This window comes from Aptenodytes forsteri, unplaced genomic scaffold, assembly GCF_000699145.1.
Source record: "Aptenodytes forsteri isolate BGI_AS27 unplaced genomic scaffold, ASM69914v1 Scaffold155, whole genome shotgun sequence".
In the NCBI taxonomy this organism is placed as follows: domain Eukaryota; kingdom Metazoa; phylum Chordata; class Aves; order Sphenisciformes; family Spheniscidae; genus Aptenodytes; species Aptenodytes forsteri.
The window spans coordinates 740,220-766,679 of NW_008794446.1; the positions used below are offsets into that span (position 1 = coordinate 740,220).

Genomic DNA, 26,460 nt, shown 5'->3' on the forward strand with positions numbered 1-26,460 from the left:
GTCATGCCCCCCCCCCCCCCCCCTTTACATTCTGGCAACATTTTGCTTGTTTTAAATTCCAATAGATAACTATTTTTCTGACAGCATCACTCCAGACCCTGGCCGGTTCCCTGGGTCTGTCAGGGTGGCTAGGGTACGTGTCACTGCTCGGGGCAGCGCTCGGAGGGGAGGCAGGCTGGCTCTGAGAGGATCAGTCCTCAACCTGATCCCCCCACACACTTACTCCTTCCCCAAGCCCTTCTCCCACCTCGCTCTCACATGTGCCCTGAGTCGTGGGGGGGTCCTGTGCCGTGACTGGGACCACCTTCACCTGGAGCTGCTGGGCCTGGGGGATAAGGAGGGAGCAGGGCTGCGTTCAGGGGAGAGATGCACGAGGACAGGCATCTTCCTGATTCCTGAAGGAGGATGGACCTAGGGCAGGGGCGGGCCAGCTCTTGGGGGGGATTTGCAAAGAGGAGGAGGTCTGAGGGTACCCATGGCTGGGCTGAAATATAGGATCCATCAGTGGCACTCCCCTTTGCGTGAATGAGGCTCCAGAGCGCAGAGGTTTCGAGTGCTGTGAGTTTGTATTCTCATTAAACTCAGTGCTTGGTCATGGAGTAGCTGATTAATTCCTGATGGCCCTTTCATAACTGCAGGGCTCATTTGCCTCTCATGTCCCTTATGGAGGGGGAGTAGCTGCTGAATACTATACTGTTGCAGCTGATGAAGCTGGTAACTGGTTAGCTGTGCTAAAACAGCAGGTGACAGTGCTCGGAACGGGTGGCTGCTTTGTGAAATGTCATGCCTGCTCCGTGGCCTTTGATACTGCTGCAAAAAGTACTGGGAGTCATAAATCCAGCTGGCTTGTGATTTGTTGTTGTTTTGGGTTGGTTTGTTTGGGTTTTTTTGTAAAACCGAAATGATCACAAAATACTTTCTGATTTTAATGACATAGAGAAACAGGGACATTATTTGAATAGATGAACATATGTAACTCTAATAGTGTATATATAATCTATTCTGTTACTTATTTACAAAAAATATTGTAAATAAAATTGTAAATTGCATCTTTGGTTCTTGCATGGTTCCTGACATGGTGGTAGTGCCTGTAAGACTCACAGCTCATGGTGGATTTATTCTCATAATATCAGTACCAGACAGTGAGGTACTACTTCCAGTGGAGAGCTATGACACAGGAAAACTAAGTGATGTGACCAAGATCGCACAGGAAATCTGTTGCAGAGCAGGGACTTGAAGTTTTCCTGTATCATTTGCGTTACACATGAGCCTCTTGGTCTTCATTTCCAAGGCCCTTTATGGCTTATCCCCTCCTCATTTGTCATTTCCAATTCGCTTTGGAGAGGAAGTCTTCCAATTCCAATCAGCCCATTACACCGTCTCTTGGAAGAAGAAAGCATCTTTTTATGTGCTTCTCCTGCGTCTCACACAATAGAGCCTCAGTCCATGCTTGTCCACGAGAGTAATAAATTAAAAAAGCCAATTATTCAAGGTCTGATAGCCTTCTCTGTTCGATCATTTTTCATCTCATTAAATTAATAAACTTGAGGTAGAAGATCTGAATAGAGTAGAAACCATTTAAGATGTACTGTCTGCCTTGAAAAGCAGAATTTTATGCGAGTATGAAAAGCGCAAAAATAATAGACTGGTGGGCAGGAGGCAAAGATTTGGAGATTTTTGAAGAAGACCTAAAAATGAGAAGAAATCGAGAAAGAAGTTGGCTTAGGGAAAACTGAGAGGAGAGGGGAGAAGTCTGAACCAAGCTTAGAGGTCAGCGTAAGGCCTGTCCAAAACTGAGGCGAGGCGAAAGGAGGGAAAACTGAAGGAGAGGAGAGCAACAAACCTGTGGGGAAAGAGAGGAGAAGGAGCGGGGCAATACTACACCAGAAATGGGCCGGCAATTCTTGCATTCAAAGTTGCTGTTAGAATTGAGCTAGCAAAGGTGCAAAAACTCAGGGAGGCTTCATGGAGGCACTTCAGTCGGAGCTTTGTTCAAAGGTAGGGCTGTATTGCAGCTGGTAGCCTAAAGTAGCTGTATGTGAGGTGGGAGGGCTCAGTGACAGCAGAGGCTTGCGGAGGGTGCCGTAGCCCCGGGCTAGGCTTCCAGAGGTACCTGATCTCACTAATTGGAAGTTAGTTTTGGTACCATTACAAATACTCCAGTTCTAGCCTGGGTGTTGCCTGCGCTGCATGCTGGAGTCTTTTCCCAAGTGAGCCAAGATAACACAGAGGGAAGGGTGAGAGGGAAGGAGGTTTTGGTCTGACGAATGGTCGGCGTTACCGAAACGCCCAAGGGCCCTGGCGCTGGGCTCCATCCGTGGGCTTGGCTAGAAAGAGTCTCTGTCCTGAAAAATCTGTACTATAAAAACAGAACAGGAGAGATGGGGTGGGAAAGAGGGGAGCAGATTAATGCTGCAGTTTGCTGACATCGTATGCCTGGTGATGGCAGGAATAGGAACAGAAGTCGGGTCTCCTGTGCCTCCCGCTGGCGCCCTGTCTCATGAACCACGCTGCTTTTGCCTGGGTCGGGCTGACACGCACTAATGAAGATGCAAGGTGACTATCTTGACTGAGAGTGTTCTCCCATGCAGGCTTTTTTCTTTCTTCCCGAGGATTTATTCTCCCTTCCATAGCTTCATTTCCTCTCTGCAGTGTGTCGCTCATTAGACCGAGATTAGGATTATTTGAATTTCACCTATCAGTGTGTGACTCTCTGAAAGAAGTATTTGTAAAAGCCATTTGAAAAATACACAGCTAGGAAAGCTAGAAATGGAAAAGACCTGTTAAATCATCCAGCACAAGCATGGTTGTGGCCCACAAAGCATTTTTTCCCCTCTTTATTTCAGAAGAGTTTACAGCAATGCCACATAACTTCTGCTGTTTTCCTTGAGCAGTTATGCTAGAGACCAAGGCATCTATCGCAATTATTTTTTTTTAAATGAAACCTGCTTTTTCTTCCTTGGCCCACTTTGATTCTTTGTTTCGATTAACCGATTAATGATCGATAATGATACATGAAAAGAATTATGTCCCCGATGCGATGCCGTGCCTGCTGCCGGTAGCCGCGGGCAGTTACGGAGCGGCTGCCCCGGGAGGCAGGGTGGCTCTCCACCGCCCTCTGCTAGCAGCCCGCCCCTGTCTTGAGGCATAAGGTTTGTCTTCCTGTAATTTACGGCATATCAAGTGAAATTGTGGGTGGTGGCGGTATCACTGTCCCTATCTAATTCTTTCTGGAGCCTTGTCAAGTTCGTGGGCCGGATGATGATTATTCCCTTCAGATATGTACAGCTATTATTGTAATGGGCTTTTACTGAGCAAAGCCATGCTGTTAGTCTTAGAAATTATTCTCTCTAGCCACTTGGCACAGAGAACAGTTTAAAAAGCTTTCAAGTAACACGTCTGCTGTCTCTTAGTTCAACAAGTCTAGCAATGTAATTGTTGAAATATCTCATTTGTAATTCCTAAAGACGTACCTGATCTTTGCTGTACCTGGCTCCTATGTTTTACCTTTACGCTCCGCAGTTTTGTTTGCTCCTAACTTCTGCCTGCTCCAGTGCCAGATTTCGCTCATAAAATTACGTTGTAAACTTTATGGAACAAGAACTTTCTTGCATGTTTGCATGACGGTGAGCACAGTAAGACTGACTTGCTGGCACTCCTATGCAATACAAAAGAGCAATTCTTGTATTTTGAGAATGGTTCCCTTGAGCTAGATCGTCTCTTTTTAGATTCTCCCCTGCTTCTGTTTCTGAAGCAAACTGTTGGTTTTGCTGCTATCATTGTGCTTTCAACCTGTTTTATGTGATTGTTATGAGACTCATAAAGACTAGTTTAAAGCACATGGACATAAAACTGTGAAACTTGCCAAAAGGAACTGTTTTTTGTTGGCTTAACCAAGGCTGCAAAGAATGTAAACTTAAAAAATGATGGAAAAAAAATTGGAAGTTAGCACCTTCTCCATCTAATCAGTCTGAATGACATAAAAGACAGTTATAGATCTTTTATAAATCTAGTAAGATAACTAAATATATTACTAGACCTGAACAACAGGGCAGTTTGAGGACCAAAATGTTATTTTTCTACTGAGTCTCCTTCATGCTTGAAAGCAGTTGACAGTAAGTGATATGAATTGTGTAGCAGCAATAAATCTCCAATATTGATATGTGCTGAGGTCAGAGTTACATTTTGTGTAAAATACTTGTTATTTCACTATCATGAGTCTTGATCTTAATATAAGAATGCACAGCAGCAGTTACTGCAGTGCAAAGGTAAATTGTTGTGACCTGTCTTTGTTGTTCTGGCTCAGGAGCTGACATTTCAGGAGGGAAAATTTATTGTACCGTGAATTGTAGTTGTGCTTATTCAGATCCATTGATACAGTATTAGTAATTGTTAAGTAAATGGGAGAAAAGTGTTGATTAATAGTGTATTTTTTTTACTTATTAGTGGGATGTCTTCCTTCTTGTATTCTATGAAGCAAAGTCAACACAGCTGTAATTTTTTAACTTCCAGGTGTTCTTGGAAAAAAGTGCCTGCACTTCAGAGCTGAAGAAGGACATGAGGAGTAAAAGGGCCTGGGATCTCACTGGTCAGAATGAAACAGATGTTGAAAGATTTTTCAAATCTATTGTTAGTAGTGCTCTGTGACTATGGTGAGTATTAGAGCTATCAAGGGAAAACTGTGAGATGTGTATTCACAAGATGGTTTTGGATGGTGCTGTTTCCAGGTGATCTGTTGAAATCAGATGCCACAGAAACCACCACTGATATGCACAGAATGTAGTCTAGATCTTATGCAATATTTAGGTGGCAAATGCAGCTTGCATAAACTGCCTCTTTAGATCAGAGTGGCAGGAACCTTTTCTGCTGTAAATTTGCTCAGAGAAATGAACTAGATAAAGGAACAGATTTCCATGGGCATCATTGAGGGACTGGCTGTGTTAGAAGCAATAACTGGAACTCTGCTCTCTTGAAAGAATCATATTTCATAATATATAATGAACATCATGAAAGATAGACCTATTTTAGGTATCCATACCAGGATGGGCGGAACTGTGCCATACAGCTACCTGTTTCTCTCCATTAACTATAAAAGGAACGTGTGGTGGTTGGCTGAGATGTAAGCATCTACAGTACAGGCAACCTCCTATGACTGAGTGAGCCCCCGTCTGATGGACCTAAGCTGCCACTTAGAGAACAACAGAGATGTTCTTTCCTCTGACCATATAAGAAGCCAAAGGATGGTATTCATACTCATTCAATTTTAGTCATGTAAAATTAGGCAGCTAGTCAGAGGCAATCAGTCTCGTTTGAGTAGCCCACGCACAAATCAGCACATATTGAAAGCAGCTCCAACCCATCTGCAATCTGAGATGTGTGGAATGAGAAAGCACCTCCTTCTCACCATCAGCTGCCAAGGAGGGAGGTTAGACATCTAAGTTCAAGTTAGACAACTATAAGATGTCTACAAGCTGAGGGGCATCCTATGCGTCTTTTCCAAGACTGTACTAAGTAGGAGGTAGATTTGCGAAGGGAATTAATTCCTTATTGCACAGTGAATTAGAAATTTTGAAAATGGGACTCTTAATTCCTAAATAACACATATGTTTTTGAAAATTACATTCCTAATTTAAAAGCAGGTGTTGTCTGACAGCTGCAGTACATTGTCAAACCATGCTAAAGGTTAATGCATGCACTGCTGAAATGTCTATAGCATGGAAAAAATGGAAAAAGCTTTGTTAGTCCCTGCTTATGGAATGAGCTGTGGTAGCAGGTAGTTCACACACCAAACAGCTGAAGTTGCCTTACAAAGGAGAGAAAGGGACCAAAAATGTATGCAGTTTTCTCTCCTTGCATGAGTGAGAAAAATCTGATTATAGGTAATGACTGAATGCTAAGTATGCTCAGATACTCAGGCCTCTGTGCTTGCTCCATCTCTGCTCTAGAACAAGGGATCACTAGAAGGTGTAAAGAACCTAGGATTGCCATCTTTTAGATGAACTTAATTCCAGTAGAAGTGGAGACACTTGTCTATGGCTTTTAGTACCACTTCTTCTTTTAATAAGACAAAGTTAAATAGCCAAGTTAGGAACACTGCACTGAGTGGGGAACACAGTGAAGATAAGTATTAAATTCACTTAACCCAAGAAGTGAGGTGAATGACTGCAATATCCACTGGTTCTTGGTGAGCCAGTCCTGTAGGCGTTCACGACTAGTTGACTCAGAGGTAAAAGCTATTGTTCCTGAACTTTATAGAGCGTGGCACAGTAGGTACTTACAAGGTGCAGTTGAAGAGCTAAACCTCTGCTGCAAACTTCAGTGCATCATCTTTTGCCTTATTTCCAGTTAAAGAGTAGTCCATAATTCAGAAAATTACCTCCAAACAGTTCTGCATATACACATCTTTGAGTATCACATGTGTACATAGTTTTTAGATAACTATTTCACTCATACTTCTCTGTTTCAGAGCAAGACTATTCTTTAAATGATCCAGTATGCTCTGGAAAATTACTGTAATGCTAAAAAAAGCCCTAACATACAACAAAACAGTATTCTAATTTCTTATCAGTTTTTCTGATGTGTTTGTTCTTTTTAGCTCTGTGCTACTGGTGGCTGGCAAGCCAACAGCACAACCCAAGTTGGCTTAAACACAATTAAAAATAAATAAATATCAGAATAGCACCCTCATAATTCTTCTTGCTCTTCAGTGAAAACAAGTATTTTCCTTTTGATCTTTCTAAGCGTGAGTTCTTGCAAAGGCTCCTCTGACAGTTGTTGGCGCCACAGCCAGGCCACATGCAATGGGAGACCATTGTAATGACAACCAAAAATATACAAATGCATTGAAAGCTGCCCCTGACTGGCTGTCCAAACAACTGGGACCAAGTTTTGGCATGTGACACAGTCATGCGCGCACAGTAGGCTGGAGGGCAGCTGAAGGAGCTTGCAGTGGAGGCTGGCTACTTCTGACTGGTGCCTTTTGGAGCATCGTGAAAAACGGCTATGATGTGGGCTGTCCAAGAGTGCAAAGTTATTATGTTATTAACCAAAGATGGGGCAAAGGATGCTGTGAGCTGGGGTGCACCAGCCAGAGTTGTGCAATGCTGTAACAGCACCCTCCAGTAATGTTCGCTGTCCTCACTTCCCAAGTGATCTGCATTAGGGTTGATGGGAGCTACATGGCAGTCCCCTGGTCTCTCTCCAGTCCTCCCACACACATACACAATGATGTTAATTCTTCTCGTCTGAACCATACCAAATAAAAAATAGTGCAAGAGAGTCAAGACAGTCGTAAAAGAGAGTAAGGACAGTAGAGCAGTAGGTAACAAACTTCAATGCTTTTCATTACTATCACTTGAATGTTTTTGCTGTAAGTTTAAAGCTTGGAGTTGAAATGTTTCATGCTGGGTTTTTGCCAGGGTCTGATTTCTTTTTCCCTTAAAATGTTTCAGCTAAGTTGAATCTAGCCAATTTCCTTGTAGAGAAATGAACATGGGCAAAATGATGCAAAGAAACAAAAACCCAGCAACTCGCAACCGTTTCACTGGGAAACTCTAACGCAGCTGTGGGAACTTCATGTTTGTTAGAGTGCTCACGGTGGCCTGGGACATGCTTTCTGCTGTCCTTATGAAGATTTGCCCAGACTTGGTCCAGATCTAAGTCCTTGCAGATGAGTTAGTGATGAAGTTCTCTGAAGGGTCGAGTGTGCCCCAACTCCCGCTTGCTCCTCTTGCCAGCCCTGCACAATACTGTCCGTGCTCCAGCGTAGGGCAGCAGAGCTCCCCCGCATTTGTAATATTGGGCACTAGAGTTGCTTGTCCTGTGCTCTCTGCTGTCATGCTAGCAGTGAGCAAAAAATGTGAGAACTTGCTGGAGTTAGTTGCAGGCCCAAGGAATGGGAGAAGGTAGAAGAGCTATAAGGCAAAGAGGCAAGGGCAGGAGTTTGGAGAACCATGGTAATGGTAATGGAGTTAGGATAGTACCCAAGAGATATTGACAGTAGGTGATGGTAGGAACAGGGCTGGAAAATATGGGCAGGCACAGATGACAGAACCAAAACATGAAGAACAAGGAGAATGTGTTGCTGGGTAATTCATAGAGAGCCATTTTTCACAGGCATTCAGGGTCTGTTTCTTACTCTCTGAGTGTCTGAGTTGAGATCAGGTTTGCTGGGGTGCCATGTGCTCACCACAGCTGGGATCAATGAGATCCTGCTTTGGATGTCTGAAGGACCATTGTATTTAAAATCAGGTCCTGCATTTCTTAAATATCCACAATTAGTTGATATTTGACAGTTTTCACCTTTGTGCCTTGGTTCCTAACACACTAAACAAGAATAGTGACATCCTCTCATCTTTCGGGGATATTGGAAGGATAAACTCATTAATATTTCTAATGCACTAATATACTATGATAAGAGCACAATAGAAGAGTCCATGGGGGAAATGAATAATTCTGTATTATCAGGATGGATTTTGGATGGTGTGCAGTCAATAATACATGGGACCACCCATGGAAGAATGAGAACAAAAGAGCCCTCTGGTAACGAGCACCATCCATCTGCCAAATGAAGCAGCGTCTTGTGGAAATGCAAATTAAAGACTGAGTTATAGTACATATATGTAAGAGTATATGCATGATTTATATGTGTAAGGCTGTGCCTGCCACCTTCATTTGGACTTTATGGATGTGGTTGGAGCTGGTTATTTTAAGGATGTGTTATAGCTGGTGAGAAGAGCTGGCTCTTCTAGTGCACACTGCACCTCACCCTGATGTAAATGTCTGTGGCTGGTCAGATGTATTTCTTCCTGAAGATTTTCCCTGCTGACAAGAAAGTGAATCCAAGGTGACTAACTCAAATTGAAGCTTAGAGTGGTAGGCGTCTAATATTATGTGAGATGAGTCCTGCTACTCCTGACTGCTGAGTGCTTGCCTTGGCAGTTGCAGTGTTTTTCCAGCACAGCTTTCTTTGAGGCAATCTTAAGACATGTGTAACGGATTTAACAAGTCAAAGTATTGTTAGTTGATACTACTTATGAAAAGATTGCTTTAACTGAAGTTTTACACTTCCGTAGCACCTTCCATCCAAGACTCAGAAGCCTTTTCCCAGACGATTAATTAAATAAAGATGTCTCACAGCACATTCTGTATCTGGAATAGATGTATGCAGTTCCCATTTTTCAGATAACCTTTCTATGTCTGAAATCCTTAAGTTTCGAGCACTGCAGAAAAGCTAGCTGAGCTGAGAACGGAAATGTGATCTTCCCAATCCATTGTTTTAGATATCACCTATCCCCACTAGTTACAGCACGTCTCAGGATAATTTGGCAACTTGCACAAACATGGTCATACAAGAAGTGCATTTGAAAAGACTGCGCCATTTATAATGAAATGATGTCATTTAGACATGTTGCACCACATCTGAGACGAGAAAAGTGCTGCAGTCACCATCACTGTTATTTTCAGCTCTTTCACTCAAGTGTCTCTGTGATGCAAATGAGCAAAATGAAAGATTCATAAGACAGAGCAAGAGAAGAGGCTTCAAAAAGCATCATGCAGACTTCCTATTTTATTTAATTTGAGGGACATTTTTCATGTTTCTGTATTAAGAAACTACTGTCCTTTTTTTGCTAAATTATAGCTAAAGTAAGTAGAACAACAGCTGGCCACCATGAAGTGGACTTCAAGAATCTGTAAGTGGAAGAAGTTGAGAAGTTTGAGAATCTATCCTAATAAAGTTTTCTGTAAATCTTTTGGGTTGTGGGTTTGTGGGTTTTTTTTTTTAAACCTTGTTTTTAACCTTCCTGAACATGTTACTGCAGTGGACTTTGAGCTGCTCCAAACCACGTGCCTGCACAAAGGAGAGGTGGTGAGCTTTAATTGCTATAGCTAGGACCTTTGGGGTTTTTTTGTGAACTGATTCACTTTAAAAAGTTTGAGAACCACTTCTTAAATATCCACTTTATAAATCTTTGTTTTCTTCCATAAAGTAGATAAACAATCTGTTGTTTCTTTGGTTCTTAATACTATTGTGAAACTGTTTTCCTTTCAGTTCTCGGCGAAGTGGAGTATCTCCTGTTGGAGCACCCAGGTCATGTAGCCTTCAGCAATGACACAGTGTCTGTGGAATATCAGTTCTATAGTGGTGGTAATGTGACAGCAGAGCATCTGTCCATCCTATTGCTGGATGCCAGCACCAACGAGATAATTGCAAGAAAACAGCTTCCAGCAAATCAGTCCCAGGGGATGGTAGAGTTTGAGTGTTTCCATTTCAAGAGTGCTGGGGACTTCTTGTTCAGAATGGTCTCTCCCAGCAGTAACAGCAGTGCTGCCCAGTGGAGCAGAAGCATGCCCACCCTCCGTGTGGAATGGCCTGTATTTCACATTGATTTGAACAAGAGTTCAGAGGTGGTTGGGAGCTCCCTTCAGGTTGGACTTTTTACAAATGAGCAGTTGTGTGCCATGAACGAGACAGTGGTTTCACTGGATGTGATATTCACCAGCACCCTTTATGAATTTGGAAGAGTAAGCTCTGATGAGACTCTGGGCATCAGAACAAGCAAAGGAATCCCGCTCTCTAGGTCCCAGTGGGTAGAGTTTGATTGCCCACCTGTTGGTCAAGAAGCATACATCACTGTGTTACTGAAATCATTAGAAACACATTCTGTCATTGCCTCCATAGGACCCATAGATCTCCTCCACAAATTTGGATACAGACTGGTTGTGGCACCAGAAGCAACATGCAAAACTTTGGTTCAGGTCTTCGTAGTCTCTCCACCGTGCACTACTATCAGCGGAAAAATTGTTGTCTATAAAGAGGCTCTCAAGCATCCTAGTCAAAGAACAACTTGGCTGTATGAAAACACCCTTCACCCAGGAGACAACAGGACAGAATTTAACTGTACTTTGTTTGATGTGGGGAAGAACAAATACTGCTTTGATCTCTTTAATTTCTCAAACCGAAGCCATTTCCCAACAAGAGTTAAGGAGTGTATGATGATCCAAAGGAATATGGGTTTGTATTGATGTTTTTCCTCTTTTAGCCAAAATCGGCACTCTTCCCAGTAGCTATTGAATAGCTACTTTTTGGGTCTCCTGCACCAGACAAAATAGTTGTAATGTCATATGTAGATGGGAACAAGATGGAGTAGACTGTTATGTGCATACACAAGGACATTTGGTAGCAAATGCCACTGTGGTAAGCTTAAAACTGCACGAAGTTAACACTACCAACCAAAACCGTTTGGGGCATTCTGAATGATGTATCTATCTAGTCTGGGTAAAACTGAAACTTGGCCTTCTCAGTGAGGTAAGAAGCTACTGCAGTAGATCTGGCCCATTGGAGACACTAAAGGTAGGATTAGTCTTACCTGCATTTAAGTGTCTAAAAGCCGAGGGTCCAACATTAAGTAGTTGTCTAGCTTTTTAGTTGAGAGAGACAGGCATCTCACAAGGGTGATTCATGGGTATAGAAGATACACGGGCTGAATCCTCACCTGGGTGTCTTTTTCTCTAGCCCATTTGCTGTTGGAGCTGAGAATCCTACCTGTTAGATAGATACACAAATTTTGGTGAGACAAATCAGGATTTGGCCATAGCAAAAGACGCTGTCATGTCACTTGGACAGCTTGCAGGTTTTTCAAGCAGCCTTTCAAGACATGTCTCTGTTGCTGCTTAAAACAGACCAGGGTGCATTTTCTGACCCATGAGGCCACCTGGCAGATCATGGGTCACATTCGTATAGCTAAACTTTTCCTCCCAGAAAAGGTCAGAATCATACAAACTGCCAACTAGGGACAGTCTGTGGTCCATATAGTCCTTTGGGCCATGACCAGGCATGGTCTGGGAGAGTCCTGGTTGGCAGAAGGACCATGTCCAGGAGTATGACTGATCATGGTTAAGGAGTGATCACAGTTAAGTATGATCACAAGACAGAGCTTGAGCCCGTTCCTCAGCCCTGTTTAAGGAATATCTATACATTCTATTTATATCTATACATCTTATGCAGATGTAGCTTCAGAGGTGGCAGTCCGTGGTTTGGCAGATTCTACAAATCACAGTAGTGTGGCAGAGGAAGCAGACGAGACAAATGTCCTTCTCATCCCTCATTTGTGGAAGGCAACCACAGTGAGGGATGGGCTGTATGTGCACGAGGGAATTGGGGTTCTGTTGGGTTAGGTTGTGTTGCCTACACCCTGGAACGGAAAAATAAATGTTCTCATTTGGAGCAGGCTTGTGTCCATATGTAATGAATTAGTCTTTCCCATTTAAACACTTCAAAGAATTTGGGTTGAAAGGTTTGAGATGTACACCGTTTTCTACACCTCCCCACCCTGGTCTCTCTGAAAAGGAAGTGCAGGAACTCGAGCCAAAAAAGGGTCATTGCGCTTCACGGGCAGGTCTCTGAGCGGGGTCATCAGGAGACCAGGAGTGTAGGACATGCTCCATAGCACACAGTCCAGACACAGCTTACCTTAATTAGGTTCCTAGTGTCATGTGGTCTTACTTTGTACTATTTCATAAATTCTAAAACTGTTAGCTCTTTAATTAACACTCTGTACTAAAAATGACCTCTATTTTCACCATATGCCAAACTTGGTACGTAGTTCTTCTCTTCATCTTAACTTCCCATCTGCATTCTCTGTTGGCACTCTCTCTCTTCCTCTGGCATAAGAAAGTCTATCTAAAAATGAAAGCATATTATTTTCGTAATGGAGATAATTCTCAAGGAAAAAGGAAGAGAGAATTCTAATTCTTCCTCTGTGCTTGGGTGGTATGTTACACTGATGCCATCTAGATAATTACCCTGACAGATGAATACCTAGGATATGACATAGATATGTTTCTGTGCCCAATATTTGAATGTTTTAATTGATGACATCCACCTTAAGCAATGACTCCCTGCAATCTGCTTTGTTTCCTTGTGTTCCCCGATAGCACCATCCTTACAACTGCAGTCGAAAGAATCAGGCTATGCCTGTGAAGAACAGAGTTAAGTCAGTAGCTGCCAAGTTAGATGTGTCAAATCTACAAAGCCGATGAAAGCAAAACCACACTGCGTAGCTGTAAATAAAATGTCAACCTGAAATTAATTAGGCTGCAGCACATCTGACTTCGTGCCTGTATCTGCGAGACTTCAAAGCCCGCAGGCAGTGTTTGAAAGGAGCAGGGTGTTCTGGGAGGGGCGCATCAGCCTGAAGCCACGACAGGCAGAGTGAACCTGCGCTGCCTGTGATGGCCGTCTGCCTCCCGGCTGTTTCGGAAAGCCCTCTCCTGGGCTTGGGAGTGTCTCTCGCCTTGCTGCAGGGCACTGTGTATAGACCCGGATCCCTGATAGCTCTTCATGTAAAACATGCGGCTGCTGCACAACAGGCGCCTCACCACAAGTCACTTATTTTCTGCTTTGGACTTCCTGAACTCACTCAGTTTAAGGCAAGGAGAGGTGATAAATCCTCTAATCTGGGCTCCTGTGCAGCATGGGCCATCACTTTTCATCCAGTTACCCTGGTGTTGAGTCCCACAACTAGTCTTTGCATTTGACTGCCACTTATCCTCCGGAGAGTTATCCAGTCTTTTGCTGAAGGCACCACAAAACAGAGACCCTTCTGGTAATTTTTCTCAATACTCTGCTCTGATTTTTTTTTTTTAAAAGGGAAACTCTGTGTGTTTCATAACTAAAGCTTATCCAGCTTCATCCTTTAGTAACTGGCTCTTACTCTGCTGCTCTCTGCTAGAGGAGACAGCTGTTTGCTATCCTGTCTTCCCCCATGAAGGCATTTGCACATCCAGATCATCTCAGATCTTCCAGATAATCTCAGTGTTCTTTTTAATAAACTGAAAGATTAAGTCTTTAGTTGGAAGGTATTTTGTTCAGGATTTGATTAATTTTCTGGCTCTTTTTGGCTCCATTTCCATTTTTTTAAACAATGCTTTTATTTGATGACAGGATTACCAGCTTTGGGTGCTGTGTTCTGACGTCCTCCTCACCGATGCCCCTTGAGCAGCTACTTACTGCTCCTCTGCTTTAATTTCCACCGATTGCATTAGCTAATTTTGCCATAACTTTTACCGTGTAAACTCCTCTTGATGTGTTTTTGCATATGACCTTTCAATATGTAGTCTACCATCCTGCAGGTACAATTTGTATTCCTTCTTCCTATGTTTTACATTTTCCTGATTTACAATCTACTTTGCTTGAGTTATCCTAACTTAGCAAGTAACCTATGTTGCTCCATACAACTGCACTATCTACTTATGTCATCACAGGAGTGACATATTTTCTCAGTAATGGTTTTATATTTATTTTCGTGTCAACTAGGCAAGCATTGTACAGCACTGAGCCTTATACTAATCCCTTTGGAATCTCTCCAAATGCATTCCCACTCGGTGATGGTTTTCTGTTGACAATTGCATATCAAATCTGTCACTCAGCCAGTTCTTACTTCATTTAGCATATGCTCTATTATTATGAAGCAGAGATACCGTCTTGTAAAAGATCAAAGCCCCTAAATCATTAAAATTATCTTCATCCAAACCACAGAGGATGAGATAAAAGAAGATTATTTTGCCACACCCTTTTTCCATAGATTGGGCATCAGTTATATTCCTGACCCTTTGTCAATCCTGCTCTTTACTCCTCATCCCAGACAGGTTTAGTCCAGCCTGTGGAACAGGAATCTGGCTTGTGTCTGGAGTAGGAAGGAGAAGGCTCCCGGTGGCCCTGAGTGGGCCAGGACAGCAGCTCTTCCAGCCCAAGCCATCAGCTACAGAATGAGTGTCGCAAAAAAGCTTGAGCTATCTAAGACTATGAATAGATCTATTAAAGGTGGGGAATACATCTATTAAATGTGAGCCAGCACTTAATGCAGCTTTCTGTAGACTCCAGCTGGAGAACCTGTAAAAAAATAACAGCGAGATGTGAGTCACTTCATTCATCTCAGTGGGGTGTTAACTGTTTCACACAGGTGACTTAGAGAGAGTCATGCAGATAATTTTTCCCCTGTGTTTGACAGGATTATTTGAATGTCTGAGGTAGGAAACTCTGTTAGATCATCTTACCCAGCAACAGACGCATTGCAGGCTCATTCATTTCAACATTTTATCCTGTACTTTGCTCATCTGGGATTTAAGCGTCCCCAGCAGTGAGACTTCTGCACTACTTAGGAGGATGTTCTGTGTCCTAGCCTGTATCCCACTTGAAACATTCAGGATGAGACTGATAAAATTAATCAGTAATGCTACAGCATAGAAATGGGCATATTTTCTTCATATTTCTGGTGCTAATTAACTTTCTTTTACAGTTCTTAGTTATACTCCGGAGACCAGTTTCAACTTTGGTGTGACTCCCGGTGAAGTCTCTTGCAGTTGCCGACAGCAGGGATGAATTTTGTTCATTTGGCTTTTGCTAATTGTCAAAAAAAAGCTATCGGGAGGTCAGCAGGGCATAAGAAATGCAGCTGTTGCCAGCAAAGGGAAAGAAGAAGGTAGGGGAAGACCTTCTGAAGGGAAAAGTGGTCAGTAAGGGAGGAGAGGAGTAAGTGGAGTATCTAGGGGTCAGGTAGGGATATACAACTTTCATCAAATTCTTGCTCTCTGAGTAAGGCTGTATGAATCAGACCAGCCTATCTGTAGGAAAATCTGGGTACCAATTAGCTCTATTGTCTGAATCTGTACCTGGCTTGCATTTATTTGGAAACGGGTGGATGCAGGGGATCCGGGTATGCCAGGGCTGGTTTGTGCCCCATCCACTTCTCCTGTGTCAGTGAATGCTTCCTCTCCACACCCCCAACGTTTTAGGAATAAATTGGGTGTTACAGACTCACTGGGATAGCTCTTAGCTTCTGAAAAAAAAATTTTAGGCTGTGCCTCTGCAATTCTTAAAGATGCCTGTTTGTGGGGAAAAGACTGTAATTTGCCCAGGCAGAGCCTAGGTTTTCTTCCTTTGAAGGGATCCTCCTCCTTTCGTTGTCCGAAGTAGTAACCTGTTGGAGCATGCCACCATTTCAGTGCACCCAGGCTTGATTTCCATGGAAACGGAGAAACATGGAACGGGTGAGAAGGGTGTTTTCCCAGGTCTTATCCAAACACCAATATGTAACGTGTGTACAGCCAATCTCAGGACCTAAAAACTGATCTCAACTTCCACAATACCCTGCAATCCCCTAGGCTAGCGTAGGCGTTTACATGAGCCTGGAAATAATTAGTGATTTTGTCCCATATCGCTGGTCTTGTTGAAGTGCTTAGGACTATCTATCACGTGTGTCAGGCTGGAAGGATGATGCTGAGCATCCCTCGCTGACTGCACCATTGGATAGCACTGCATGCTCAAAGTCTTACAAACACAGAAATTTGAGGGGAGATATTCATGCAGAGCAACAATTAACACAGTTAATTGCATTTATCTTTCATGTTGGCAGATCTGCCAACTGTCAGCTATTTCAAACTAACTCATCAGTTAGATGTCTTCACGTTGATAATTGATTTCTCAATTGTATGTGAAAAAATTCACACTTATTAGAGCTAGTTTGCAGTGCATACCTTCTGTTTTTTCCCCTGGCGCTTTGGATCTGTTTATCTTAAATGGAGGTTAATAATTTCATTTCCTTGGGGGAGAATAAACTATGCTTCATTTTCTTTTACGTTCTGGTAATTGCAGGAGGTTGCAGAGCAAGTTGCAGGAGTTTAAATCTCCGGTCTTTCATGGGAGCTGGAGCATTTCCTGCTCTCCTGCTGCTTAAGGTGCATATTCTTAGCCCCAAAGCTATGGATGCCAAGTGTTTTTGCTAAGGAAATCTGTGCCCTCAGCTGAAGCTGAAGTCAGTGAAAAGTGCCGCGGAGCAATGGGCACATCATAGGTTTGACCTCAAAGTTAGAAAATTAGTCATCCTAAATGTTCTTGTATGTTGAAGCCCACAGGCATCAATGCGGAGGCTGCTGAGCACCCTCCACTCTCATCACTGTTAGCACTGGAGGCAACCAGAACCTTTCTGGGTCTGGCTCTATATCTGACTGTAATTAACAGAAGTTTAAACGAGCAGGGAACGTGGAGAGAGAGAAATGAGCTAGCTCACGCACTGGAAATTATGGCAGGGACTCACCAAGCTGCTCATATAAAGTAGTTTTTGAGGACATGGGTGCTTCTGCAGCTAGCCTACCTCCTTCTGCCAGTGATGAGGGACACTGCTGGAGTCTTTAATGATACTGATATGAAGAAAAGTGTCGTGAGATCCCCAAATACTGTGATACTATGAAGTCTTTTGGAAGAGGGATCAGTGGGCCCTCGACTGACTATTGATTATGGACATTTTTCTTGCTGCCCTCACTAATAGCTCTGCTCTCTAGCTGATGTGATTTTGCAACTGTCCAGGGTCTGTGCCTTTGAGGGACGCTTTACCCCAACAAACTTCCCCAGTTCCCCCCTCCTTGGCATCCTCTGCCTCACTTCCCTCCCAACTCCACACACCATCCAGTCTTGCTCCATTTCGCACTTTACTGGGAACTGGCACGGCTGCAAACTGGAGGAGGAGTGTGAAAGCTCAGCCTGCCCCTGGGCTCTTCTCCTCTGTTGTAGCAGCTCTCCAGCTCCAGAGACAGAGGGGTGAAAGCAGAGAGGTGCACAAAGAGCACAAAGTGAAAGAGAGCCTGGGATCATGGATATTGCGATATTGTGTTAGAGTCAGTGGCAAATAGCCGCGGAGGTCACTTGGCGTTCTGTGGGCTTAAAACCGCAGCATCACTGGAGTGTCTCGCCATGCCCATCTCTAGTCTGCATTAGGCAAGGCAGACGTACTTGAACATGCATGCACGCAGATGTACGTGAGTATGTGCCCACACACGCTTTGCAGCCTTGTAAATGTAAGCTCAAAACCTCCGGGCCTCATCCTGCAATACAGGTGAGTACCTGCATGCAGGAGAGCAGCCCCGCTGGTTCTGTTATGCTGCTCGCAGTAACATTATTCATACTGGCATGCTCACAAAAATGTGTAGGACAGGGCCCAAAGCAGTTAAAATTTCATGTTTATTAAAACACAGCTGTATTTATTTTTGTTTGAGACTTTTAAAAATAATAACACACTATGAACAATACAGCAACCAATATAACATGAAATCATAAAGCCATTTCCAGTCACGCAGCACTGTCCAGTCCTTTAACATCATAAATTGTTCACTGATCAGGAGGTCGGTGGCATGCTAGCAGCAAAGCAATGGTGTAAGAAAATTAAAGATTGTGACCTGTGTTGGCAGTAGCAGCACCGTAAATTATCTAAAAGAGCAAACTTTAGCAAATCTAACCTACATTTTGTGATTTAGCTGATTTTCCACTTCATCTGTGAGCGGTGAGAGTAAGTGGTCTGTTGTTTTTCTTTCTGGCACATTTCAAAGCCAGGTCCCTGAGTCAACTGACCCATAGGAGGGTCCCCAGGGTATCTGTCCTTAAAGGTTGCACCTGGACTCGTGCATTGGTTTGGAATTTAAAGTTGCGGTCCTGCTTCCATGTCACAGCTGTCAGATATAGCAGGAACGGTCCCTTTTTCTCTTTGGGCTCTCGCTGCTGTAAAGTTTGAGCGTTGAACACTGGATGAGGATGTTGTCTAAGCAAAAGAGGGATTTCATGACATATTAAAAAATGATAATATTTGAGGTAGCATTAGAATCTGAGCCTGCCTCCACTTAAAATAAATAAATAAACCTGCAAAATTTCATCTTGAGTTAATTGCCTAACCATAAGCAATAAAACAATAGGGACCTGTAAGCTTGTCAAATGAATGATTCAATAACACGTTTGTGTGCTGAGAAGATAATAAAGAGAAAAACCAATATTGCTGTTTCATTAGGCCTTGTAGGCTTATCCTCCTTTCACAATCATATAAATCAGGAGTAACTACACTTAAGTCAATGGAGTTATCCTGCTCTAAAAGCACTATTTGTCAGGCAGGAATTGGATTAATAGATAAATTACGAACCCGTTCCAAAGATTTGTGGATTAATTTCCATTTGCTGTTGTTCCAGGCAGGTCCTGCCAGCCTCGGTTAACTGACCACTGTGTTGCTGGCTGGCACTGGAGTGAAAAAAGGGAAAAAAAGAAGTGGGAGCGTTGCATCAGACTCTGATGGGAACAGGAGCAGGTCCCTGGAAGCTTCTTGCACTTTGGTGTTGCCAGTTGCATTGTTTGGTTATTTATTGCTGGTTTTCTTAAATAAGGGAAGACATGTGCTTGTGTCTTTTAAGGTAAGGAGGCAGACGCGTTCCTCATTGCTGTGAGCTTGTGTATTTGCAGAAACGTGGAGCCCGTGGCAGCCCTGGAGCCCCTGCAGCGTCACCTGCGGGGATGGCCTCCGGGAGCGCTTCCGAGAGTGCCTCACCTCCTCGCCAGCAAAACCAGGCTGCGCTGGATCACCGAGGGAGACTTCCTTGTGTTCGCTGGAGGAGTGTTTGTGTACGTAGCTTTGCTGTCCTCTTCCCTGTGGTCGTGTGTCTGCCCTGGCAAAAGCAAAGGGCCTGTTATTAGAAGGGCTTTGTAAAATGGAAGCATCCGATCTCTCTTTCAGTCATATTGATTTTGGGAGGGTGTCACATTCCTGCGGTTGATGGAGTAGGGCGGGAGCCTACATGCATTTGTCAGACAGCTGGAGATAGGGCTCCAAGGCTCAAGAAGATTTCTGCATGCTGTGAGTGCCATGGAAGGGGTTTAAAATCTCTAGCATGGCCAGGGGGTGGGAAAGGGCTGGAGCAGAGATCTCGGGGCAGCACGACATGTTTAGTACCGAAGACCAAAGACTCCAGGCAATGGAAACCTATTAAAAAGTGGAAACCTATTAAAACAGGACTAGTTCCAGCTGGGACCCATGGTGTAGGGTTCCCATTCTGGGAGTTTTTTGAGGTGGCAGTGCCAGGTCTCCCCCTGCTCCAGCCTGCCACTGCTGTTGGCCGGTGACAGGGCAGGCTGGCTGGTGCTGGCGGGTGGCAAGTGGGCGCCGATACAGGAGACCTGAGCCTCCTGACAGGCGAGAGGGTTACAGCAGCCGCGTGGCCCCCGGTGAGGCTGGATGAGGCTGTGCCGGCACCATAATCAGGTGCTTGCAGCCGAGGGGCTGGCACAGTGAGGGGCAGGAGAAGTGGCCCCTTTTAACGGGGTGATGGTGCTCAGTCCATGCAAAACTTCGCTTCTTGTGAACTCCCTGCTGAAAAGGAGGGTGCTGATGCCAAGAGGCTCTGGAGGTACATCTGCTCAGAAACTGATGTCTATAAGCTCCAATGCCTTTGTGTCCCACAGGTGGCAGGGATGGGGATGGGAAGGTGCACAGGGACTGTGCAGGCTCCTAGGCTCTCAGGCTGTAATTTAACAGATATTTTAAGCTATTACAAAGTGAGCAATGCCTTACCCCTTGCTTTGGCTGCTTCCATGCGCTTCCTTGTGCTGGCAGAAGTGGAGTGTGGAGAACTGGAATGGAGCCAGCTAAAAAAATGGACAGTTTGGTGATGTGGGGAAGTTGCTTATCACATGGCCATTGCAATGCTTGTGCCACTGAAAAAGGAAGGGCGGCAGTGGGGGAGAATGTGTAGCCGGAGCAGGAAAAGGGCAGGACTACTTCATGATGGAGGTGTTGGCTTGACCCAGCTTCAAGGTGTTTGTTGAATGAAAGCCTCAGAAGTATACAGGCAGGACTGAAATGTATTGTGGAGCACTGTAAAATGGGTTGGTATTCAACAAAAGGTCAGGTGAAGGGAAGATATTAAAAATTACATTCTGTCAAGCCAGGTATTGCATTTTGTCTGTGTCAGTGCAGCACTTTGGATGTTTTAACAGTTTGTTGTTAAGGCGTCTGATGCTTTTAATGACTGGGAAGTGCTGGCCCTGTGGGTTTGCTTATTTCGTAAAGCTGTGAGTGTAAGCAGAGAGGAACAAGTCGTATGTTTAGGGGCCCAGCTTAAAGCTAATGCCCTGCTTTAGGGCTCGTTGTCTTCTCTATGCCAAACTCTGTCAGACTGCTGCGGGCAGTGATGCCACCAGCAAAATGCCGTGGGGTAGTTGGTGTTTTTCTAAAGCTGATGCTGAGCTGTGCTATTCTGTGCCTCCTGTTACCTGCTGGAGGGGTATTTCCGTAAGCACAGCGTTTCGCTCCCCACCGGCTGGTTTCACCCCACTCCTCTGGAGCTCAGAGAGCAGTCCTGGTGCACAGAGCTCCCCGGAGGGGGCTCTGCGCATGCGAAGCCTGTGATTTGGGTGTGCACCTTGCTTTACACGCATAGAAGTGACAGGCCTCTCTGGTGCTTCTCGGAGGTGTCACTCTTTCTATGCAGGTGTGCAGCTGTATAAGGCTTATGGAGCAGTCCCGGTGCACAGAGCTCCCCGGAGGGGACTCTGCGCATGCGAAGCATGTGCTGGGCCCGTGATTTGGGTGTGCACCTTGCTTTACACACACAGAAGTGACAGGCCTCTGTGGTGCTTCTCGGAGATGTCACTCTTTCTATGCAGGTGTGCAGCTGTATAAGGCTTATGATGGTTTCCAAAGAGGTGAGCTGTCCTGTGCATATGCGGTGCCCATGGCCGTGGCAGTCTGGTTGGAGTTACTGTCTGACAGCACTCAGCAGGTCCGGACAATCCTCAAATTCCAGCGAGGTCTCTGGGTTAATAAAGAGGGTTTATATATAGAAAACCCAGGTGCACAGGAGGCCTGCATCTGCACCCATTGCCGTGAGATCATCTGGAGGAACTACCTCACTTCTCTCTTGCACATGGTTTCTAATCCTCCTGCTCCCACGTCAGGCAGCTTCCTTTATAGAATCACCTACATGATTTCATGTCATTGAATCTTAGGTTGCTCAAGAAGTGACTTGACACTGTGATCTTACAGTGTTCATCTGCTGTCTGATCTCGGGCTGGGAGTGTCATTCCTCCCCACCCCGCAGCTGTCCGCACCTTTCTGAAGCAGGCAAGCTTTTTTTCAGCATAACTAAGTTTGCAGTCATTAGTCCAGCAGATGGAGCAAATGGCTGAATAAATGAAACCAGCACAGAGTCTAGGGGCAGAGGTAGGTGAGGTGGAGAGAAGCAAACCTAAGTGCTAAGTCTAGTTTCGAACCTCACTGTTTGCTAGCTGTTAGCTTTCTACTCCAAATGATACAGCACAATGTGCATTCCAGATAGAAAATAGTCTTTAGAAAACAGCTGTGAGACTGAGAGAAGGATGAGCAATGAATGAATTGCTCTGCTGTGGTTGAACTGAACAGGGCAAATGCTGGTTCTGCCTTCTCCCCCAGGGTCAGCGTATTCACTTCCCGCTCAGGCCCCCAGAACAGCAGTGCTCTGTGCTCCAGGCATGATGGCGTTGGGCTGAATGCAAGTTTTAGGGATCCTTCAAAAAAGATTCAGCAGGCAGTGGTCTTGTTCTTTATGCTGATGTCAAGCTCTCAGAGTGACATGAAGCTCAAGGTTAATCCCATGGCAGGATTTTTCAAAGGTGTTGGGGCTGTCAGGTAGCCCTGAGGCAAAGAAATGGGTCTCCTGCCCACCCGGCACCCTGCACATTTGTTATCGTCGCAGCCTGAGACCTTCTGGCCTGTGTTCATCAGTGCATTTGTACAATCTGCACGCCTAATAGCTGTGCTACCAGCTCACTGTTGGATGAGTGTTCTTCTGGATTATGGGAAGTACATGGTGTCTGCTTCTCGTTATTCTGCAGACGCATTTCCTATGGCTGGAGAGTCACTGTGGTGCAGGCAGGAGCACCTGGCAAGTTTTACAGCAGACTGTCCATCACCCCGATGGAAGGCTCTGGGTTCTGGATAAAACTAGAGACTGGGAGAAGGTTGTTAAGTGGTTCAGTTCGAGCTCACAGCTTCATGGTCAGCTCTTGTCAACCACAACTGAGCAGCCTTGTCCTCCAACAGCATTTTCGTGGCCTTATGAAGCTGATATTTGGCCACAAGAAGTTGGGAAGTGAGTGCTACCTGATACTAAAATTAGCTGCTGGACTAATTCATCCATCAACCACGCTGTATTCTGCTCAGGGCTGCCACTGAAATGCTGGAGACCTCGTCCAAAAAAAGAATTATTAATCTCTCATTGGTTCAGCTGTCTATAATGTCGTGCAATGTGCAGGTGAGAGGTTTAAATAAGGCTGTGGAAAGCTCTGAGATGTTCACATTACAGGTTTGCAGGGTATTCTTTCCCATTGGAAGGCCCATCTCCAGTCTACGACAGAAGGGTGTCAATACCAGAATGCCAGGGGCACCAGAGCAATGGCCGCCTTCTCGGTTAGGAGCCTGCTGTGGAGGGGAAGGTTTTGTCCTCTGGGGTTGTGATGACGGGCAGTGGTGGAAGAAGCACCCTCAGAGGACTGCTTAGAAAAGTTACACTGCCCCTGCTAGTGCTGCCTCTCTGCTCTTCAAACTCACTGCAATTCTCACACCCACTTAAGCTATCTTAAAAACAATTTTAAAGTGATACCTGAAGTATTAGCCCGGGTTGGGTTATTTTTACCCCTTTTACGGCACTTTTCACCAGGGGATCTTAATGTACGTCATAAAGGAGGGCAAATATTGTTATCCCATTTTACATGTATTTAGGAGTGCCTTATGGAAATGGCAGAACAGGCAAAAGTAATGATTACATTTAAAAGGTCCATGGCAGCCTTGGTTTAAAGTAAGTAGATCTGTTCCTGCCAGTTTGAAGTGATCAGTAGCAAGTCATCTACAATGAACAAATTTTAATGGCAGACAACTTCCTGTACTGTATTAACTGGTTATTTTTTCTTTGTAGAAAGTATCCATCCTAAAGTGCCAAAATGCTGATGACAGTGCCACTCTGACAGACGTGTGTGCTCTTTGTTACAGCTATCAAGCCTCCCACCCCACCTTCTGTCCAGCCAGGAGAGGACCAGAAAGCAAATAATATAGTCACCATCACAGGTATCTCCCTATGCTTGTTCATCATCTTTGCCACCGTTCTCATCACCCTCTGGAGGAAGCTCTGCAGAGCTCAGAAGTGCAGCACCGCCGTCCGCCGAAACTCCATCCACTCCCCTGGCTTCCGGAAAAACTCCGATGAAGAGAACATTTGCCAAGGCAACAAGCAGCGGGACAGCTTCGCAGAAGGAGGGGATGCCCCTGTTAACATTCCTCTGACCTACAGGCGAAGCCTCCAATTTGCCCAAGAAGGTGATGCCTCTGGAAGTGAGAACTTTCAGCCAAACGCCCAAAAAATAATCCCTCCGATTTTCAGCTACCGCCTCGCACAGCAGCAGCTGAAAGAGATGAAGAAGAAAGGCCTGACTGAGACCACCAAGGTGTACCATGTCTCTCAGAATCCCCTCACGGACACGGTCGTTGGTGCCACCACCATGCTTCCCCTGAGCGGGGAAAACCAAGAAGAGGCAGCAGCAAACAAATTTAGGATCAAATCTCCATTTCTGGAACAGCCAGCAAATCAGCCCAAATTCCCAGGGGAAAGCTCTCACCCTAGGCTGGATTTTCCGTTCTCACAGACCAATCCTGCAATGAGCCCTACCCAAACCTTGATAAGAAGAGCTCATTTCAAGCACCAGGATAACAGAGGGGACTTGTCCGAGAGGGGCTGTCACAGAAACTCGCAGTTTAGAAGAACAGCCAGTTTCCATGAAACTAAAAAGGCCAGGCCTTTCAGAGAGAGAAGCATGTCCACCCTTACCCCCCGACAGACTCCTCTCTACAACTCCAGGACCAGAACGTGGGACCAGGGTTTAGAGGACAGGATGCGGCCAAAATCAAGAAATGCTAATCCAACTTGTGAAAAGCTGGATCAGCCCCACAGCACTGTGCCGGGCTGTGAACCGCAGGGCCATGGCACAAAGTGCCACCACAGGGCAGGTCCCCCGGTGAAGAAGCTGGACCTGATCACTGACCGCGAGCCAGCCAGTCAGGAGAAGGCAGCTGATAAGCCTGAGCCCAGCCGAAGTAAGAGGGGCCCTTCACCTAACTCCAGAGGCGCGTGGCGGAAGGAAACGGGTTCGGCTGGCAAAGATAATTCCCAGAGAGCCCTAAGTGTAAGCCCTGCCCAGTACCGAAGGGACAAGTGCCAGAGCTTCCCCTTGGACCCTGAGTTTGCCTTTTATGATAATACTACTTTTGGCTTAACGGAGGCAGAGCAGCAGATGATCGACCTCCCTGGGTATTTTGGCTCAAATGAAGAGGATGAAACAAGTACTTTAAGCATTGAGAAGCTGGTGATCTGAGTGACTCATTGCAGCCCTGCAGGAGGGGCGTGCGTGGGAGAGGATCTGCAGGATCTGTTGGCTTCTGGTGGAAGGAGCAGCGGGAATCGTGTTACCCCTGCACGGAGCAGGAGGGAATAATGCCCCAAGTCTGGCTTGTGGGAACACATTCCTTTCTAATTTCTGGAAAGTGCTTCCATATCATTATTTTCTGTATGTATGTGTGTACAATACACACAAAATACCCCAGGAAAGCATGTGTTAGTGAAGGCGTGACGCAGGAATGGCCAATAGATTTTATGGCATAAAGCAGTCACGTTTCGTGCATCACACATAATGAATGCCACTGATCTAGCCTTTCTCACCTTGTAGACCGTGTACTAGTAGATTATGATGTCCTAAAGCATCCATTGTCCACTATCCTCAACCATCTGTCTTAATTAGCGAGTCATTTCCCATTTAGCAAACACAAATCTCAAGTTGTGAGCAGTTTTCATCGTTTTTTTGGTAGTCGTTATTGAACTGTATTAATTCGTTGTAATTGCTCAAATAAGTCATATAATGGTGTTTCTTTTAGCTGGTTGCATCAAAGTGCAAACAATTGATGCTGAATACTTGGAGTGAATTTAAAATTGAGGGGGCATTTTTCATCATTCAAGACTTTGATACTTTCTTTCTGCCAAAATTTATACCAAGAAAACACAGTAACTTACAAATATTTGCATTTACAAAATGAGTAGAAAAGGGCATGCTACTGGGAGGGCAAAGAAAATTGACAATCAAATTTTAGCCCTCAGAAACGTTACTGGAGCATTCAAGTACCTGTAAAAGGCAGTGAGAAAACTGTTGAATCACCCATCTTTTCTATAAACATCTTTGCCTTTATTAAACATTTTCTTTTTTTTGTGTAAATAAATTGACAATAATTCTACTACAGCAAGTGCAAAATAAATTATGAACAAAAACAACGAACACCACATTTATTTGGTGAATACCTGTTTTGCAGACAAAAAGTAGTAAAATGGCTTGACAACATCTGGCGATTCCCGGAGAATCTCGTGGTGAAGTACAAAGTTACATTGTGTTTTTTGTCATGCTTTAAAACCAGAGATCACAAACGGGCAATCACACGCTGCTGCAAGTATTCAGAGCTGGGTTGAAACCCCAGTTAACAACAGAAACAGAGCTCGGGCCAGTGAGAAGGACTCAGAGACTTTGCTTGCCATTTGTTAGGATAACCGTCTCTTCAGGGAGTTTGCAAAGACCAGGGG

At 44.7% G+C, this 26,460-nt stretch overlaps 1 protein-coding gene across 2 annotated transcripts; it reads left to right on the plus strand.

Annotated features, from left to right (window-relative positions):
• Nucleotides 1-4,510: 4,510 nt before the first annotated feature.
• THSD1 (thrombospondin type 1 domain containing 1) lies at nt 4,511-25,288 on the plus strand. Of its 2 annotated transcripts, XM_009290157.1 has the most exons (4): nt 4,595-4,652; nt 10,052-11,014; nt 19,277-19,435; nt 23,835-25,288. In XM_009290157.1, the coding sequence occupies exons 1-4, from the start codon at nt 4,595-4,597 to the stop codon at nt 25,208-25,210; spliced, it is 2,556 nt and encodes an 851-aa protein (XP_009288432.1). In that variant the 3' UTR covers nt 25,211-25,288. The 2 variants fall into 2 exon arrangements, with proteins under 2 accessions (XP_009288433.1, XP_009288432.1); XM_009290158.1 differs by lacking the exon at nt 19,277-19,435 and having other exon boundaries at nt 4,511-4,652.
• The last annotated feature ends 1,172 nt before the right edge of the window (nt 25,289-26,460 follow it).